This window comes from Pseudorca crassidens, chromosome 15, assembly GCF_039906515.1.
Source record: "Pseudorca crassidens isolate mPseCra1 chromosome 15, mPseCra1.hap1, whole genome shotgun sequence".
NCBI classification, from domain to species: domain Eukaryota; kingdom Metazoa; phylum Chordata; class Mammalia; order Artiodactyla; family Delphinidae; genus Pseudorca; species Pseudorca crassidens.
Genome location: NC_090310.1, coordinates 71610988 through 71628198, shown reverse-complemented (window position 1 = coordinate 71628198; position 17211 = coordinate 71610988). Strand labels below are relative to the sequence as shown.

General features: G+C 43.7%; 1 protein-coding gene across 13 annotated transcripts in view; it reads left to right on the top strand.

Annotated features, from left to right (window-relative positions):
• The window catches only part of PTPRT (protein tyrosine phosphatase receptor type T), a 1092462-nt gene that overhangs the window by 931231 nt on the left and 144020 nt on the right, over positions 1-17211 (top strand). For 8 of the 13 annotated variants that reach the window (XM_067708175.1, XM_067708170.1, XM_067708174.1 and 5 more), the window contains one exon: positions 5148-5177. The exons of the other annotated variants lie outside the window; for them this stretch is intronic. In XM_067708175.1, coding sequence (XP_067564276.1) covers positions 5148-5177 — 30 coding nt within the window. The remainder of the gene's footprint in view (positions 1-5147; positions 5178-17211) is intronic. 13 annotated transcript variants of the gene reach the window in all.

The following is a 17211-nucleotide window of genomic DNA, read 5'->3' as shown; positions in this document are numbered from 1 at the left end:
CAGGCTAGAACCTTGGCAGTCGTCTTCAAAATGCTCACATTTAATCACCTATTGCCACCTTTCACATCACCTCTTCTCCTTCCTCATAGCCATTGCAGGCTCGGCCCCTGACATCTCTTGCTTTGACCCTTACGGCAGCTTTCATGACCCCAGTCCCTCTCCCCTTCCGCCTTTTGCTCACGCTCCTGCCAGAATTATCCATCTAGAAAAATATTTGACCACTTGGCTCTTTGAGTTGTCCCTGTGACCTGAGTTCTCCCTGTGAGAGTAAGCTCCTCAGACTCTTTGGGAACTAGACCCTACCAGCATCTTGACATTCCCACCTTGATAACCCCCCACCCATTCTGTAAACAGATATCCATCAGCCTGGAAATACCCTCCCTCCTACTCCATCTGGGTGTTCCTGGACTTTACAACTCGGCATCATAGACTCTAAACCAAATTACCTCTTCCCCATCCCCGCCCCTTACCCTCAAATACGGTCCCACAGCTCCCTGAGCTGCCACCTCATACCGTTTATCACTCCAGAAGATAATACCATAGTAGTTATTAATGCAGGCTCTTAAAGTTAGACTTCCTGGATTGTAATCCTTGCCATGCTGCTTACCAACTATATAAACTTGGGCAAGTTACTTAACTTCTCTGCGCTTCACTTTCCTCACCTGTAAAACATAGATAATAATGCTTCTAGTGAGGATGAAATACAATGGTCCACATAATGTACTGAGAACAGCACCTGACACATAAGTGACCTCCTACTATCTAAATGGTAGCTGTTATTATCATCTATTTTATAAGTTTTTTGTTTGGTTCTCCCATGAGACATATTGGCTGGATCACGATGGCATTTCTCTTTCAATCTCTGGTAGCTGGCAGAGACGATCATATAATAGGTCCTTAAAAAGTTTTGGCTGTGATGGAAAGATGGATGAGTGGATGACAGATTGATTGTTGGATGAATGAGTAGATGAGCACATGGATGATTTGATGAGTGTGTGGGGTTATGGGCTAGACGGATAAGTAGATGTATAGATTGTTAAGTGGATGGAGGGATGGAGGGATGGAAGAGTGCATGGGTGGGGTTATGAACTAGATGGACAGGGAGATGGTCAAGTGGATGGTTAAATAGACAACTTAGTCTTGTTTAAGTAGTATGAAACAAAGGGAAGCTATACCTCAAGTCATTCTTGTCAGCCAGCTGAAAAGATTCCACAGTATGTGATTTATTAAGTTTGGGTTTTTCTCTTTTTTTTCCTAAGCACAGCTGTCTTCCTGCTCAGGATCTTTGGTCTCAGGCAATCTGTTAACTTGCAATATCACTGTATCCTTGTAAATTTAGACCTTCAGTAAATCTTCAAGCCTGAGAGAAAGGACACATGTATACTCTGTTTTGATCCTTTCCCTGGAAGACTTTGCAGTTTAATTTGGAAAACATATTCAATTAATAGAAGCTCGTCAGGTGCCGTCATTCTGGAGTTGCCTTGAAGCTGAGTCAGGGGTAGCACTGGCTTTGGGTGACATCCAGGATAACTCAGCTACTTGGCGGAGGTGAGTTGAAGGTTAAGGAAGCATGTTGGAATGAGGAGGTGGCCCAGGCAGAGGTGAGTCCTGAAGATTGAGAGCAGAAAACCAGAGGGCCCAGAATGTCGAGACCCAAGAGTGTAGCCTGGGGCTGCTGACTGTGAGAAAATCCTGGCTCACGATGGAGGCCTTGCAGTTGGTCCCCAAATACACAAAGTATTAGACCTAGTGAGGGGTGACCTCTTAGAGCCTCAGATTCCTCAACTAAAAATTGAGGAAGAGTAGTACCTGCTCCATAGGGCCAGGGGGAGGATTAAAAGAGATAAGGCTTGTGGCATCTCAGTGCCTGACCCGCTGTGTTGCCCAACGTATATCTATAGTCTTTCTTCCTCGAAGCCAGCACAGGCTAGTGGTCCAGCACATGAGCGTTAGAGGCATGTTGCTACGAAGTCCAGTTACTAACTGTGTGATCTTAGGCAAGTTACTTAACCTTCTTTGCCTCAGTTTCCTCATCTGTGAAGTGGGGATGATGATAATACCTATCTCTCAGGATGGTTGTGAGGAATACACAAGTTAATGTATGGTGAGAGCCTACAGCAGTGTGTGGCACATAGTAAGTGCTACATAAGTATTCTTATTTTATTACTAATTTGTTAAAATTTTATTACTATTTTTAATATTCCTAAGTAGGTGAACACTTTGTTCCTGGTCACCAGAGTGAGAAGCAGCAAACCTTTTATCTGTGGGTAAGGGGAGAACATAAACTCCCCTTTGTTGTTTTTGTTTTTTTGGGTTTTTTTGCCGTACGCGGGCCTCTCACTGTTGTGGCCTCTCCCGTTGCGGAGCACAGGCTCCGGATGCGCAGGCTCAGCGGCCATGGCTCACGGGCCCAGCCGCTCCGCGGCACGTGAGATCTTCCCGGACCGGGGCACAAACCCGTGTCCCCTGCATCGGCAGGCGGACTCTCAACCACTGTGCCACCAGGGAAGCCCGAACTCCCCTTTGTTGAAACCTAGTATATTTCAGATGTTTAATATATTCTAATATTAAATTAGATTAATGTATTTTACTTAAAATACTTTGTGTATTACATACCATATATAATTGGAAAGTAATTTAGATTAATATAATGTTAATGCCCACCATGACTCTTGGGAATAGATCATTATTGCCCCCAGCGTTGAGATGGAGAAATTGAGGCTCAGAGATACAGCGACTTGCTCGAGGCCATGCAGTCAGCAAGTGGTGGTTCTGGGATGCTAAGACTTATCATATTTCCACTCCTCAAAGCTGTTTAAGCTGGCAGTTATCCATGCCGTTCACCTTGGTACACGGATCAGGAAACAGAGATCCAGGCAGAGGCATTGACGTGCCCAAGATGTCACAGAGAGCAAGCGAAAGAGCTGAGATCAGAACACTGGCCCTCCATTCTCTGTGCAGTGTTCTTGACAATATGGAAAACAGAGATGTCTGTGAGTCTCCATCAAATGGATCCTGAGCTTTCTGCCCCTGAGGAATTACACTCCCAGGCTCTGGACCACAGAGCCAGAAATGAAGAAGAGGAATGGTCACTTTACAGTGCCAACCTGTTATGGTTGGTGGAGGGGCTTGGATGACTTATATGGGCTGTTCCAGATCCCACCCATCAGTTAGAAGTTCTTCACCCCTTTCATCATCTGGAGCCACTGTTCATTTGGCCAAAGATACTGCACAGTTTTATGAGTAACCCGATCTTGCTGCACTATGGTTCATTTTCCCCAGCTCAGCCTCCCAAGGAGGTACGGGGCTTCCCTTCTGCCATGGTGTCTTACCTCTCAGATGTCACTTTCCTTCTGGATCTATGGAATTTGTCTCTCTTGATAAATGAAAGAAAGCCTAGAGATGGCCCTGCCTTGGCGACTTTGGCCAGTTCCTACTTAAGAGGGGGAAATTTGGAGCTCTGAGGACATGTTCCCACCCTGTGGACATAAAGACCGCATCTTCCTGTTGTAACCCAACTGGATAACAGTTGCAATTAACCAAATAACTCAAGAAGGAAGCAAATCATTCTTGCCTGTTCAGATGGATATTTGGGGACCTGGATTATTCAGCAATTTTTCTCAATCCACAAATGTATCAGTTATTGTCAGTGGAGCTAAGTCTGTAAAATAAAAATGTTCCTATTTATTTTTCTACAAAATACGAAAAGTTATAACAAAGGGAATATCACGGACTTATTTGTTTTTCTTTTATTGTTCAGAAGCCAAGAGCTAGAAGAGACATATTGCAGGCAGTGATTTTTCAACCATTCTTTTGGAGAGTGGAATTCTTAGTCATGTGAAATCTTAAATGAAATGCCAATTTATGAAACAGATTAAAATGGAGAAGCTCCGAATGTGGTGGATGGCAGAGAAGCAGCAGCCCTACCTCAGCACCCCCCACCCCATTACAGTGATGCTGTTCTGCAGAATCCTGGGAACACGGTTTGAATCTTAGTGATTTAGTTCAACTCACCTAAGGATCATATAAGAAAATGCCGGCACAGAGAGTTTGTTCAAGTTGTAGTCTGTTCAAACTGAAGTTTGGAATTCCTTTCTTTTAGTGCAGTGGTTTTTCATGATGAAGTTTGAATGTTGTTCTGGTTTTCTCCTGATAATGTAACAAACTACTTCCCAAAATTCAGTGACTTAAAAATAAGCCATGAAAGTTAGTGATTTGTTTTTCTCATGAATCCGTACTTTGGCCAGAGTTTGAAGGGAATGACTTATTTCTGGTCTGTGATATCAAGGGTCTCAGTTGGCGTAGTCCAGTTGGCTGGGGCGGGAACAGCCCGAGGTTGGCTGGATGTCTCTTTCTGTTCATACAGGCTTAGGGCCTCTCTGTGTGGTTTCTTCACATGGTCCCTTCAGACCACAGCAAGCTCGGGATACTTAGACTTCTTACATGGAGGCTCAGGGTTCCAAGTGAGAGTTCCAAAGACCCAGAAAGAGCTGCAAGGCTTCTCTATCTGTCCTATCCTAGAAAGTCCCAGAATGTAACTCCACCCACATTCTGTTGGTCACCCAGGGCCAGCCCTGATGCTGTGTGGGCACTAACATGGGCATGAGTGCTGGGAAGCGTGGATCATTGGGGAGCCATCTTGGATGCTGGCTACACAGTTTCCTTTCTTTTGTGTGATGTTACTAAGTAGATTCTGATGTGATTTGACCTAAAACAGAGAAGATAAAAGTCATTATGGTTTTCCTTAGATCTTAGGAGCACTGTCATGTGGAAGAGTGGTAAACTAGTTCTAGAATGCCACAGAAATCTGACCCAAGACCGAAAAGTTATAATTATAAGGAAGCTAGTTTAACCGTAAGAAAGAATTTTCAAACGACTAAAACAACCAAATGCGATGTGGCTTCCTCTGCATGAATAGTGAGTTTCTCCATCATAGGAGAGGTCTTCCTTCTACCGCTGAAAGTATCTGATTCTCGGGGACGATGACTAGTTGAGAAACTTGCATCTCCTTGAGCTTAGGGATGCTGAAATACTATGTGCATTTCTAAGAACCAAGATTTCCTATAAATCTAATTCTTGTTTGTTTGTCTTTTCTTTTCCCCCCTTTTTTGGACATTTCCATCATCTGACTGCCCATCAATATATAGAAGAAATGCTTATTCCTACTCCTATTACTTGTAAGTATCGATCCGGGGTGACGTTGCTTTGTGCCCTGTAAGGCAACCTGTAGCATGCATTTCCTGCACCAACTGTCTGTTGGTTTCTCATACTCACTTCCGTCTAAGCCATCTGTAGCCTCAAAGTTTTTATTTTGCCTAGATGTTTTCCATTTGAAAATGCACTGTCCATGTTGAAAATGTTCATGCCTGTTATGTTTCTGCCATCTTGGATCTTTTCCCCTGTTTTTGAAGATGTGAAGGGCTGTTTCTCCTTTGTCAGTGTAATTCTCTAGTTAGAAATCCTCAAATTCCAGCAAGAGGAAAACCTAATCCTCCTGCAGGATTTGCACACATAAAACAAAATCACTGATCTCGGCAACTTCAAAGCCCATTTGTACGTACTTGGGGAACGTGTAGCCCTAGGGGCTCAAAGATTAGAAGGAAATTCATTGGCTGTTTCCACTATTTCAGGAAGTCTACAGGGAATCGTGGCTTTATCTAGAATCAGCTTCACAGGTGACAGAAATATACACGGTCTTTGGGACTGGAATTATCTCAGTCTGACGTTTATCATTAGTTATGTCATGCTATCAATGCATTTTGTTGGTAGTTATAGATGGCTGATTGCCTAACAATTCTTTCTAAATAAAGATGATGATTTTTCTTATTACAAAACCAGACGTTTTCACAACATGAGGGTAACAGAGAAAAACTCCATAAATAGATCCTTGGTAATGAAGAGTTAGAAAACCACTGAATTAGTTTCACATTTCTAATAGGCATTTTCCATATTTGAAAACTGAGATCCAGAGAAGTGTGTGAAATCACGCTCCAGTTAGCAAAAGAGTGGGATTAAAACTCAGAATGCCTCACTCCTTGTAAAGTCCATTATCCATCATTCCGTGTCTTCCTCCACCGCTGGCAAACCCAGCTTTGTGAGAGAGACCATATCTGTTAGTGATCATCTGCTGAAGCCTTCACAGATGAGGATGGAGCCAGCAAAAGCCTCCCCACCCCTCTGCTCAGTGTTTGGGTCCCTGGTCAACAGGTCCACGCAGTGAGCAGATGAGATTCTGGTATCACCACCCTCATGTTATATAGGAACCAATGAACGCCGGCCACCGACACTGAAAATGCCCGAAACCTTGCTTCGTTTGTTCATTCATTCATTTGACAAATAGGCATTGAACATGCACATTATGTTCCAGACACTGTGGATGGAGAGATGGCCAGGACTTTGAGCCTCACCCTCACAGTACACAAGCCTGTCAGAGAGACTAGCCTAACATCAAGTATCGATACTTGAAATCTCGGCGGAGGTGTACCATGGAATAGGGGCACTTAGTCGGGTGACCGTTTTTTTAGTGGAACAGGGGATAGTTATCAGTGCTTTTAGAGATGGAGTTATCCAGTACTGAAGAAATAAGAATTCTGAGCAGGGAAAACAGCACATGCAAAAGGCAGAGAGGTGTGAGACAGTGCGGGCTGCTGTTGCTGTGGTGGAAAGAGTCATGCAGCTCTGGGTTCAAGTCACATCTCTGTCAGTCACCAGTTACGTGGCCTTGAGCAAGATTTCTGAACTTTTTCAGCCTCATTCCTCTCAACCCTAAAATAGGGGTGAAAGTGCCTAACTCGTAGGGAATGAGGGATTTTGTGAGGTGCCTTGCAAAAAAGTGGCACTCGTGAAATGTTAGTTTCTGTCTTTCCCCTTTCAGAAACCATAAGGAGTCAGGGCAGTAGTGGTTGCCCCTGGGGGCTCTTCTGGTCTTCTAGAGGTCCTCATGGCATCAATGTTCCACAGCAGGTATGGGCATGCAATGCCTTCTGGGCAACTCACCCCCTCAGTCCGTTAGCCAGTGTACATAGCACTGTCTGGATGCCCGCTTTTTACCATTCTCTGTGCTGGACCCTGTGGTGAAATCAAAGATGAACGATGTGGAGATATAGATATGCAAGTCCTTATAGTTCAAGTTGCAGTGATAAACAGGGGCTTCCACTGGGTGCAGACTTGGAGTTCTAAGTGACAGATCCTAGATTGTGACACTGAGGCCAGCTCAGGAGCTGGCCATGGTTAAAGGTTCAGAGGGGGAGAAGAACTGGGGAAGCAGACAGCAAGGTAGGAGGAGCACCATTAAAACCAAGCGAAGCCCGTTGCAGAAGGAGGACTTGACAGTAGCAGATGCTGCAGAGAGAAGGAAGTGGAGGGCTTGGGCGTGGCCCTTGACCATCAGAAGTCACTGGTGCAGGTCATGGGGTAGCCTTGAGGGAGGAAGCCAGCCTGCCTAGGACCCATGAGGTAGATAACTTCTTCTTAACCACTAGGCCCTAAAACAGAGGAGAACGTGAGACTGGCCACTTGAAGGGCCAGAAAGTCCTGGGCATGTGTATACGTAGAGGAGCCTGTGCAGAAGGGAGAGCTGCAGATGCTGGAGGTGGGGTGTCTCGAGAAGGGAAGGTCTGGAGGCAGAGTGTTTGGGGACAGGGAGCTGAGGCGGGGATGTGTGACAGGCCTTGTGAAACCATAGGAGGGAGCGATGAATGTAGATAGAGAAGGGGGAACAGAAAGGAAATGAGGACCCCCACAGTCTGCAGATTCAAAACTCCACTCCGCCACAGAGACCTGAGTGGGTGCTTTAAACCCTTTCTACTCAAAAGTGTGGTCCATAGACCAGCACTGGCATCAAACAGGAGCTTGTAGAACTGCAGCACCTGGTGGCCCAGCTCAGGCCTCCTGAACCTGCATTGTAACAAGATTCCCAATTCCTTCATGGGCATATTAAAGTCTGAGAAGCACAGACTTACCCAGTCTCAGTTGTTTCATCTGTAAAATAGGAAACATAATACCATCCTCGCAGGGATTAAGGCATCACCTCGTCCCTCTAAAAGCCTCAGAATCTTCCATGAAAGAGAAAGCCTCCAGCACACTTGGGCTGAACAGTCTTTTCCATGAAATCCATATTTATTCATTCAACAAGTCTTTGTGGGGTTCCCACTTATGTGCCAGACACTGGTCAAGATTCTGGGCTATAAGAGTTAGCTCAACAAACAAAAATCCCTGCCCACATGAAGATGTTTAGTGGGGGAGATAGAAAATAAACGACATACATAAGAAAAGTGGTATAGGTATTATGTAATGGCCAAGAGAGATAAGAAGAAAAATTAGATAAACCGGGGAAAGAAGATGTAAAGTGTAGGTGGGGGAGGAACAGAGGAATTTTTTTTTCAAAGCCAAGAGGCCCTCAGTGGCTCTCCCCCATGGAAAGGTCCCATACACGAGACCAAGGGTCCACAAACATTTTCTGTAAGGAGCCAGTAGTACATATTTTTGGCTTTATGGGTTCTCTGTTGCATCTACTCAACTCTGATGTTGTAACATGAAAACAGCCATAGACAATATGTAAACGTTTGAGCATGGGTGTGTTCCAATGAAACTTTATTTAAAACAATGAGACAGTGGGCCAGATTTGTCCTGAGGGCCATAGTCTTCCTATCCCTGCCCTAGACTTTTGAGATAGGGAGAGGATGGGGTTCAAGATTCATCCTGCTTTATGAGCTCCTACAATATGCTGCACCATGCGTTAGCCACTGCAGACACAAAGGTGAATGCAGGGCAGCTGAACCAGCCTAGAAGGAGGCAGAAGTTGAAAACAATTACTAGCTGGTAGCTGTGATGTACAGGGTTTATCTGATGCTCACAGCAAGCCCTGCGAGATACATGCTATCGTGTTGAGTCTATTTAGACGTTGAGACTGAGATTTGAGGACTTGTGTACATCCCACAGCCAGGAGGTGGCAGGGCTAGGGTTTGAATCCAGGACCACATACCCTCAAGCCCCGCCCATCCTTCTCACTAGACCTTCAGGGCTCCTGCCTGGACCATGTGCTTGGAGAGCCCTTAGCCAGGCTGTGGGAGAGCCAGGATTTGAGTGCAAGTGTGTCTGCCTCTACAGCCTCAGTTCTGTGCAGGGACATCTGTGCCTTGCTTGGGACAAGAAGTGGTAGCTATTCCTGGCTGGCAAGGAGGCCCTTGAGGTAATCCTGTCTTTGCTGTCCTGAGGACTTGCCATGTGGTCAGAGCTGAGAGCACAGGGCAGCCAGATCGGTGGTAGCCAAGGGAATAGAGTAAGGGGTGACCAAAAGAATGCTAATGACACGGATAAGTAGAGCTATAGGTAGAAGGCATTTTGGGACCCAGGGACAGAGGAGTCTAGAATGGGGTCCTTGACGGTCCAGTACACATTTTAAAAATTAAAATAATGTGGGTTTTGGTGTCAGACTTAGATCACAATTCTAGGTCTGCCTCTTCTTCCAGACTGTTCAGACCTTTAGCAATCGTGGAACCACTCTGAGCCTCAGTTTCTTCATCTGCAAATGGTGATAACAACTGTAACTTCCCAGCATTTTCATGAGGGGTAATGAGCGAGTGTATCTGTAGAGTGGCTGACACAGAGTAGGTATTTTATAAGCAGCAGCTATTATTCCTCACCTCCTGAGCTGACAAAAATGCTTCTCTAGAATTCCTCTTTACCTTTCTGTAGTAAAGCAGCACCCAACAACTTCAGTGTCTGCTTTTTGAAAGGATATTAAGAGTTGGTGTATGTTCATAGGTAAATTATGTTCATAATTTACCTCAAGGCAGGTGATGGGCACAGTAATTGTTTTGAACAGAGACATTTTAGTGTAGTAGTTCTTGAAAAGGCACTAAGATGTTTACCAACCATTCTGGCAGAGAGAGAGTACTTAACTATTTCACTTCACCTGTGTGAGTGTCGCAGAGGCGGGTTCCTCCTGGGCTGGTCCCTGTGTGCAAACACTCCAGAACACTTGGGCTTTTCACGTCCATCCTATTTCTCTCCATTCATATTTAAATCCTACACCTCTTCTTCAAGGTCCGTGTCAAACATTAGCTCCCACTGAAAGACTTCTCTGATTCTTTCCACCTGCAGGAATGTCCCTTTCTCCAATTCTCACCGCAGTCACTTTGTTATCATGGGCAGGAGCAAATGTGTCTTAAGGATGTTTCTTTTTCATTGCAGTGTTCCCCATGATGCCCTAGCACACACAGTGAACCCCCAGTAAATGTGTGTGGAATGAATGAAAGAACAAGATGAAATTAAAAGACATAACAGCTAAAGTCAACAGATGATCTGTTCTTAAAAAAAAAAAAAAGTAACAATTTTTAGATAACTCCAGACCCTGTATCTTCCTTGCTTCTGTGGCTTTAAGGCAACCTTTGCTCCTGTTCTGCATCTGTGACCTGAACAAGCCACTTCACTTTTTCTCAGTCTCAGTTTCCTAATTTGTAAAGTGGAGATTAAAAATGCATTCCTCACAGAGACCTTGCAAGGATTCAATGAGGCAAAGTTTGGAAAATGCCAAGCACTTAGTAGGTTTTCACCCAAAGTAAGAAACTGCCTTCTTTTCTGAAATGCATACACCTTTTCACATCAGAGACTGTTGGAAATCAAATATCATTGCCTCAATACATTTAAAGAGGAATTTGAAATGATGATATCAAGAGCGACTCGAAAAGCATTTTATGTAATTTGTCAGTCACTTCAAATAAAAATGAAGAAAAATAGGAATAGAAGGAAGCCGTTTAAAGATGATAAGTATCAATTACCAAAAGCTGACAGCAAATATGTTGACAGGTGAAAATAGAACGCATTACCGTAAAGGCAAGTCAAAGACGGCTGCCCTCCTGCTGTTCTTCAGCCAAAGGGAAGACCTTGTGAGAATTCTGATTCCTGGGCCCCACCCCCAGATCGGCTCAGTTCCTTTGCAAGTGTGGCCTGGGGATCTGAATTTCACACACAGCTCAGTTTAATATTTTGGATGCTGACTTCGAGAACAGCTCCTCTCCTGATCCTCACATCAGCCTGATACAACTGTCCCTTTCTCAGCGTCCCACCTTTGTACCTGCAGTGCCCTTTTCCTGGAATGCCTACCCACCTTCCATGTCTGGAAAATTCTAGTATCTTTATTTGTTTTTAATTTTATTGAAGTATAGTTGATTTAATTTTATTGAAGTATAGTTGATTTCTTCTGTATAGCAGATGTCTCAGTTGTACATATATATATATTCTTTTCCGTTGTAGTTTGTCACAGGATACTGAATATAGTTTCCTGTGCTATACAGTAGGACCTTGTTGTTTATCCATCCTATATTAATAGTTTGCCTCTGTGAATCCCAGACTCCCATTCTATCGCTCCCCAGCCCCTCTCCCCCTTGGCAGCCACAAGGCTGTTCTCTATGTCTGTGAGTCTGTTTTTGTTTTGTAGATATGTTGATTTGTATTGTATTTTAGATTCCACATATAAGCGATATCATGTGGTATTTGTCTTTGTCTGACTTACTTCACTTAGTATGATAATCTCTAGGTCTATCCATGTTGCTGCAAACGGCATTATTTCATTCTTTTTGACGACTAATATTCTATTGTTTATATGTACCACATCTTTATTCATTCATCTGTCGATGGACATTTAGGTTGTTTCCATGTCTTGGCTATTGTGAATGGTGCTGCTGTGAACATAGGGGTGCATGTATCTTTTTGAATCATAGTTTGTCTAGGTATGTGCCCAGGAGTGGGATTGCTGGATCATGTGGTAATTCTATTTTTAGTTTTTTGAGGAACCTCCATAATGGCTGCACTAGTATCTTTATTGTTTTTAATTTTTTTAACGTCTTTACTGGAGTATAATTGCTTTACAATGATGTGTTAGTTTCTGCTGTATAACAAAGTGAATCAGCTATACGTATACATATATCACCATATCCCCTCCCTCTTGCATCTCTCTCCCACCCTCCCTATCCCACCCCTCTAGGTGGACACAAAGCACCGAGCTGATCTCCCTGTGCTATGCAGCTGCTTCCCACTAGCTATCTATTTTACATTTGGTAGTGTATATATGTCCATGCCACTCTCTCACTTCGTCCCAGCTTACCCTTCCTCCCCATATCCTCAAGTCCATTCTCTACATCTGTGTCTTTATTCCTGTCCTGCCCCTAAGTTCTTCAGAACCATTTTCTTTTTCTTTGGCTGCATTGGGTCTTTGTCGCCATGCACGGGCTTTCTCTACTTGCAGCAAGTGGGGCTACTCTTCGTTGCCGTGTGCGGGTTCTCATCGCGGTGGCTTCTCTTGTTGCGGAGCATGGGCTCTAGGCATGTGGGCTTCAGTAGTTGTGGTGTGTGGGCTCAGTAGTTGCGGCGTGTGGGTTCTAGAGCGCAGGCTTAGTAGTTGTGGCGCACGGGCTTAGTTGCTCCGCAGCATGTGGGATCTTCCCAGACCAGGTATGGAACCTGTGTCCCCTGCATTGGCAGGCGGATTCTCAACCACTGTGCCACCAGGGAAGTCCTGAAAGGTGTGTGATTCTAAATGCTTCTATTCTGTAAATACATCTGAGCTTTATAAAGAAGTTAAAAGAGTGGGGGAATTCTCTGCGGACAGAGAGGCATGACCTAGTGAAATAGGATTGGAAAGAGAAGTTTCTATGGACAGTGTTGTGATGTGCTACTCAGATCCCCCTTCAAGAATGGACTTACCCGCCCCCACCCCGGTTGCTAGAACTGCTGCTGGCAGACAACTCTTGGATAACAGCCTCCTTTGGGACTTCTTGATCTTCAGAGCTGCCTCACCCAAGGTCATCCAATAGCTGGTCAATAGCTGACTTTTACAGGGGTGTAAAAATCAGTCCAGTGTCAGAGCTTCCCATGGGGCTGGCTTAAACCATCACTGCAGCTACATCTCCATTCAGCTTCCCCTTCTGCCCACTTTTCCTCCTTTCCCTCCCTTTCCCTCCCTTTCCCCTCCCCTCTCTTCCCCTGCTCTCCCCTTCCCTCCTCTTCCCTTCTCTCCCCTAACCTCCCCTCCCTTCCCTTTCCTGCCCTTCCCTCCTCTTCCCTTCCACAGATGTTGTCTCCAGAAGCTCCTCCTAACATATCCCCTACATGTCAATCTCTGTCTCAGAGTCGAACTTCCAGGAACCCAACCTGTGACACCCCCATTCAATTTGGTCACTGGAGACAAGTTACTCTGAGTATGTATATACCCCCCGCCTGCCCTTGAACATGCATACTTCATTGCCTACGGACACTTTGTATACAAACTAACTGGGTCACCACTTTGTTAACCACTGATGATAAGTAAACTCTAAAAAGTCCTTCCTTAGGCAGTCATTCATTCATAGGCATTTGCTTCTCACCTGTGCCTTTGCTGGGCAGGAGGGCTGTGAGCATCTAAATACATATAGCTCCTGCCTGGGGGAGCTCACGGTGTATCCCAGAAGAGTGTAGTAAGACCCTGTTGCTGAACCAGCCAGAGGAGAGAACTAAGGTCAGAAGTGCCCAGCCACAGTGCCCCCTTAAAAATGCGTCACCAGGGCAGGAACGGATTTAGTTCTGAAAGCACTTGCCTTCAGCAAACGTCCCCAAACTGAGAATGACTCTTGCAGCTAGGACTGTAGCGAAGATGGGATGCTGAGATGCACAAAGTGGAAAATGCCTTTCTAAGTGTTTTGGCAGAGTGCTTTTAATGGGAGGAAGTGCTTTAGTTATAGCTTTGCAATGTTGATGATGATGATAATTTACATCTCGTTTGTATATACAGCTTTATCTCTTCCAAAGTGCTTTCCCACTTATTACCTAGTTGTCTGGTCGGGCTTGGAGGTACTTAGCAAGATAGCAGACAGGTCTCTGTGCCGTGTAGGAAAGAGCCCTAGGCACTTGGGCTCCACAGTTTCAGTTAAGTTACTGAACTCCATCTCAACCTCAGTTTCTCATCTGTAAAACGGGGGTAATAACGCCTGCATTTCAGAACAACCGTGATGTTTAAATGACATATTCTTTCATTCACGAGCACCTATTGAGCAATTCCTTCGTGCTGAGCACTGAGCTAGGTGTTAAGTATTTAAAAAGAAATACCTTTCTCTCAAGGAGCTTAAAAGGTGTCTTGGACATGTTAACAAACAGTTATAAAATAATGTTGTAAATCCATGAAAGAGGAGCAGTGAAGACGTGATAAAGAAAAGGAAGTCACTGATTCAGCTTGGAGGAAAGATACCATGGGCTAAAGGATGCCTGGTATAGGGCAGAGGCAAGATGTTTTACTGAAGAAATAACACGTTCACCCACTTTTCTCCTTGGCCTCATTCTCTTGAAATACACACGCACACACACTCATACATTTTATAACTAGGTAGGTGACATGCTAGGAAAAACTTGGAAAGTAAAAACAAAAAGAGGAAGAAAGGACTGGAGTAGGAAGGGGAAGGTTTGAATCCCAGTTCCACTGCTTAGCAGCTGTGAGTCCTGAGCACTCCAGGCCTCAGTTTCCCATCTGTAAAATGGGAATGATAGTGCTCAATTCATGGAATTATCTTAAGAAATTAAAAAATATAATGTACATGCCATTTTGTTTTCATTTCACTTGCATTTCGTTAGATTGTCATCTATCAAAGGGTAGAGCTAAGCTAGAACCTAGCAGTGGTTGGGTGTGTCGGGGGTGGGGGAAGATAGAGTTTTTTAACTTCCAAACGTAAGTTAATGAAAGAAGAATTTGCCACATAGAATGAAGTAGGGCAGTTGTAGATGGTGGTTCTTAAACTTACAAAAATTCTCCTCTGAGCAATTGGGTAGGACACCCCTCCTCCTGGTTTCCATCCCTGCTGATTTCAGTGAGGGATCAGAGTCAGCTAATGATTCTGGCAAAAAAACCACACGGGTAGACAATGTCATTTTAACACAAGAAGATGTTATAGGCCAGTGAGAAAAGAAAAGGCTGGAGTTGAAACTGGAAGGGCTGTCACGATATTTCTAAATATATAGGGGCTGGGGGACAGGCTTGTCCTTTATGATGTGGCTGCCAAAACCTGCCTTAAAAAGAGGCGTGGTTCTCCAGATGGGGAAGAGGCTACTCTACTCTGGACAGTCTCTTTGGGAATGTTGCCTCCTTCCTGGGAGCAGAGCTCAGAGGAACTGGAGTATGTTTAAGGAGAGCAGTCGAAGAGAGAGGGGAGCACAGGCCAGAACCTTTAAAGAAAGATTAGAGAACTGATTTCACTGGTCTCAAGTGGTACCTAGACATTTTAAAGTTCCCCAGATTATTCTAATATGAAACTATTGTCGAGAACCACTCGTGTGGGAGAGTTTGAGAATCCAGGGTCCTGGAAGATAGGCATTTGGAAGAGTAGCATGAGGGCTTGGTCTGGCCACCTAACCCAGAACCTCAGATGAGAGTTTGACCCCGCGGGATCATCAAATAGACACACCTCTGGTTAAAATGTTGGCACCTGAGTGCGGAGGGCAGAGTCTGTAGAAGATAACACGCTGTTTGATGGTACCGCTTCCTCCCTATAGATATCAAGGTAGACAGTCCTTATGCTCTTCATAAGTTTGTAGAAGCCATTTAATAAATGGCGAAAATGCCCCAGGCACACTTAAAAACAGCATTTAATTTCTCATACCAATTACTCCTCATACTGGTGTATGGTAGAGTAGAGACCCCTCAGCCACAATCAGTCTCCTGAGAAATATTTGTTCATTAGCCTTCTCTTCATGAATGAAACCTCAAGAAGCTCAATACTTCTTATGAAATCTTTTTATCAGAATTAAGGAACATTGGATGAGCTTCTTTCTGGGGCAATTTTTTGTTTAAATTTTTATTGAAATACAGTTGATTTACAATGTTCTGTTAGTTTCAGGTGTATAGAAAAGTGATTCAGTTATACATATACATAAATATATATATTCTTTTTTTACATTCTCTTCCATTGTAGCTTATTACAAGATATTGAGTAGAGTTCCATGTGCTATACAGTAGGTCCTAGTTGGTTACTTATTTCATATATAGTAGTGTATATATTTTAGTCCCAAACTCCTAATTTATACCATCCCCTCCCCTTTGGTAACTATAAGTTTGTTTTCTATGTCTGTGAGTCTATTTCTGTTTTGTAAGTAAGTTCATTTCTGGAACAATTTTTCCTTGCAGTGCCTTTGAACCACTATGCAGAACATTCTAAGTGGGAATTATTGGGCATATTACAGCCACCCATGTTTTTTAAGGGGAAAAATTGAAAGGTTAGTGTGGCCAATACCCTGTTTTTACTGGGAGGGTTTAATTTTTTTTTATTGGAGTATAGTTGCTTTACAATATTGTGTTAGTTCATACTGTACAGCAAAGTGAATCAGCTATATGTATACATATATCCCCTCTTTTTTGGATTTCCTTCTCATTTAGGTCACCACAGAGCACTGAGTAGATGGGAGGATTTAATTTTTGTAAAGAGTGAAAATATGGTTTTATTAAGGTTATAAACCAAGTTGAAACCTCAGGATTAAAGAAGGCTTGTTTTGTTTTGGAAAACAGCTTAATGACACTGCACTTTTCTAGAAATGGAGAAAAGCTAAGACTGCCTATACTTTATTTTACTTTTCTCTTGCTTCGCTGTCATTTATTATTTGGACATCTACTGATGAGAGAGAAAACTTCTGGTGAAAAATCTAACCTCAGATATGATGCGGGATTTCGTACACTCTTTTGTCTTATCTTTGCTTTACACAGCAAAACTACCATGAAAATGTGGGATCTAAGGATTTTCCAGGAGATCCATGGCTGATTCAAAGTGTATACATCCTCTAGATTGCTCTGCAGGTGTCTTCCAGCCATCTAGGCTGGGGGCAGTTTGCTCAATAAATCATACTTCTGTAATCTCATCTCCCACTCCTTAAGGGTTTTAAACAGCACTTTGCATTAGCTCTGAATGGTGAGGAAAATAATACTTAAAACCTAGGCCAGCACTGTAGTGAAAGAGCATGAACTGCACTTGGATTGGAATCCTGGACCCTACTACTTTCTAACCTAACTTCTCTGAGCCTCTGTTTCTGCATCTTATAAAAGCGGGACAATAATACCAAATTTGGAGGGTTGCTGTGGGGATTTACCAGGATTACGTAAGATAATACATTGCATGTACAACATCTGGTTCTGTGTCTGGTACATTGTAGATGCTCGGAACATTGTAGTTATTATTATTATTGCATTTTGTTTTCTAT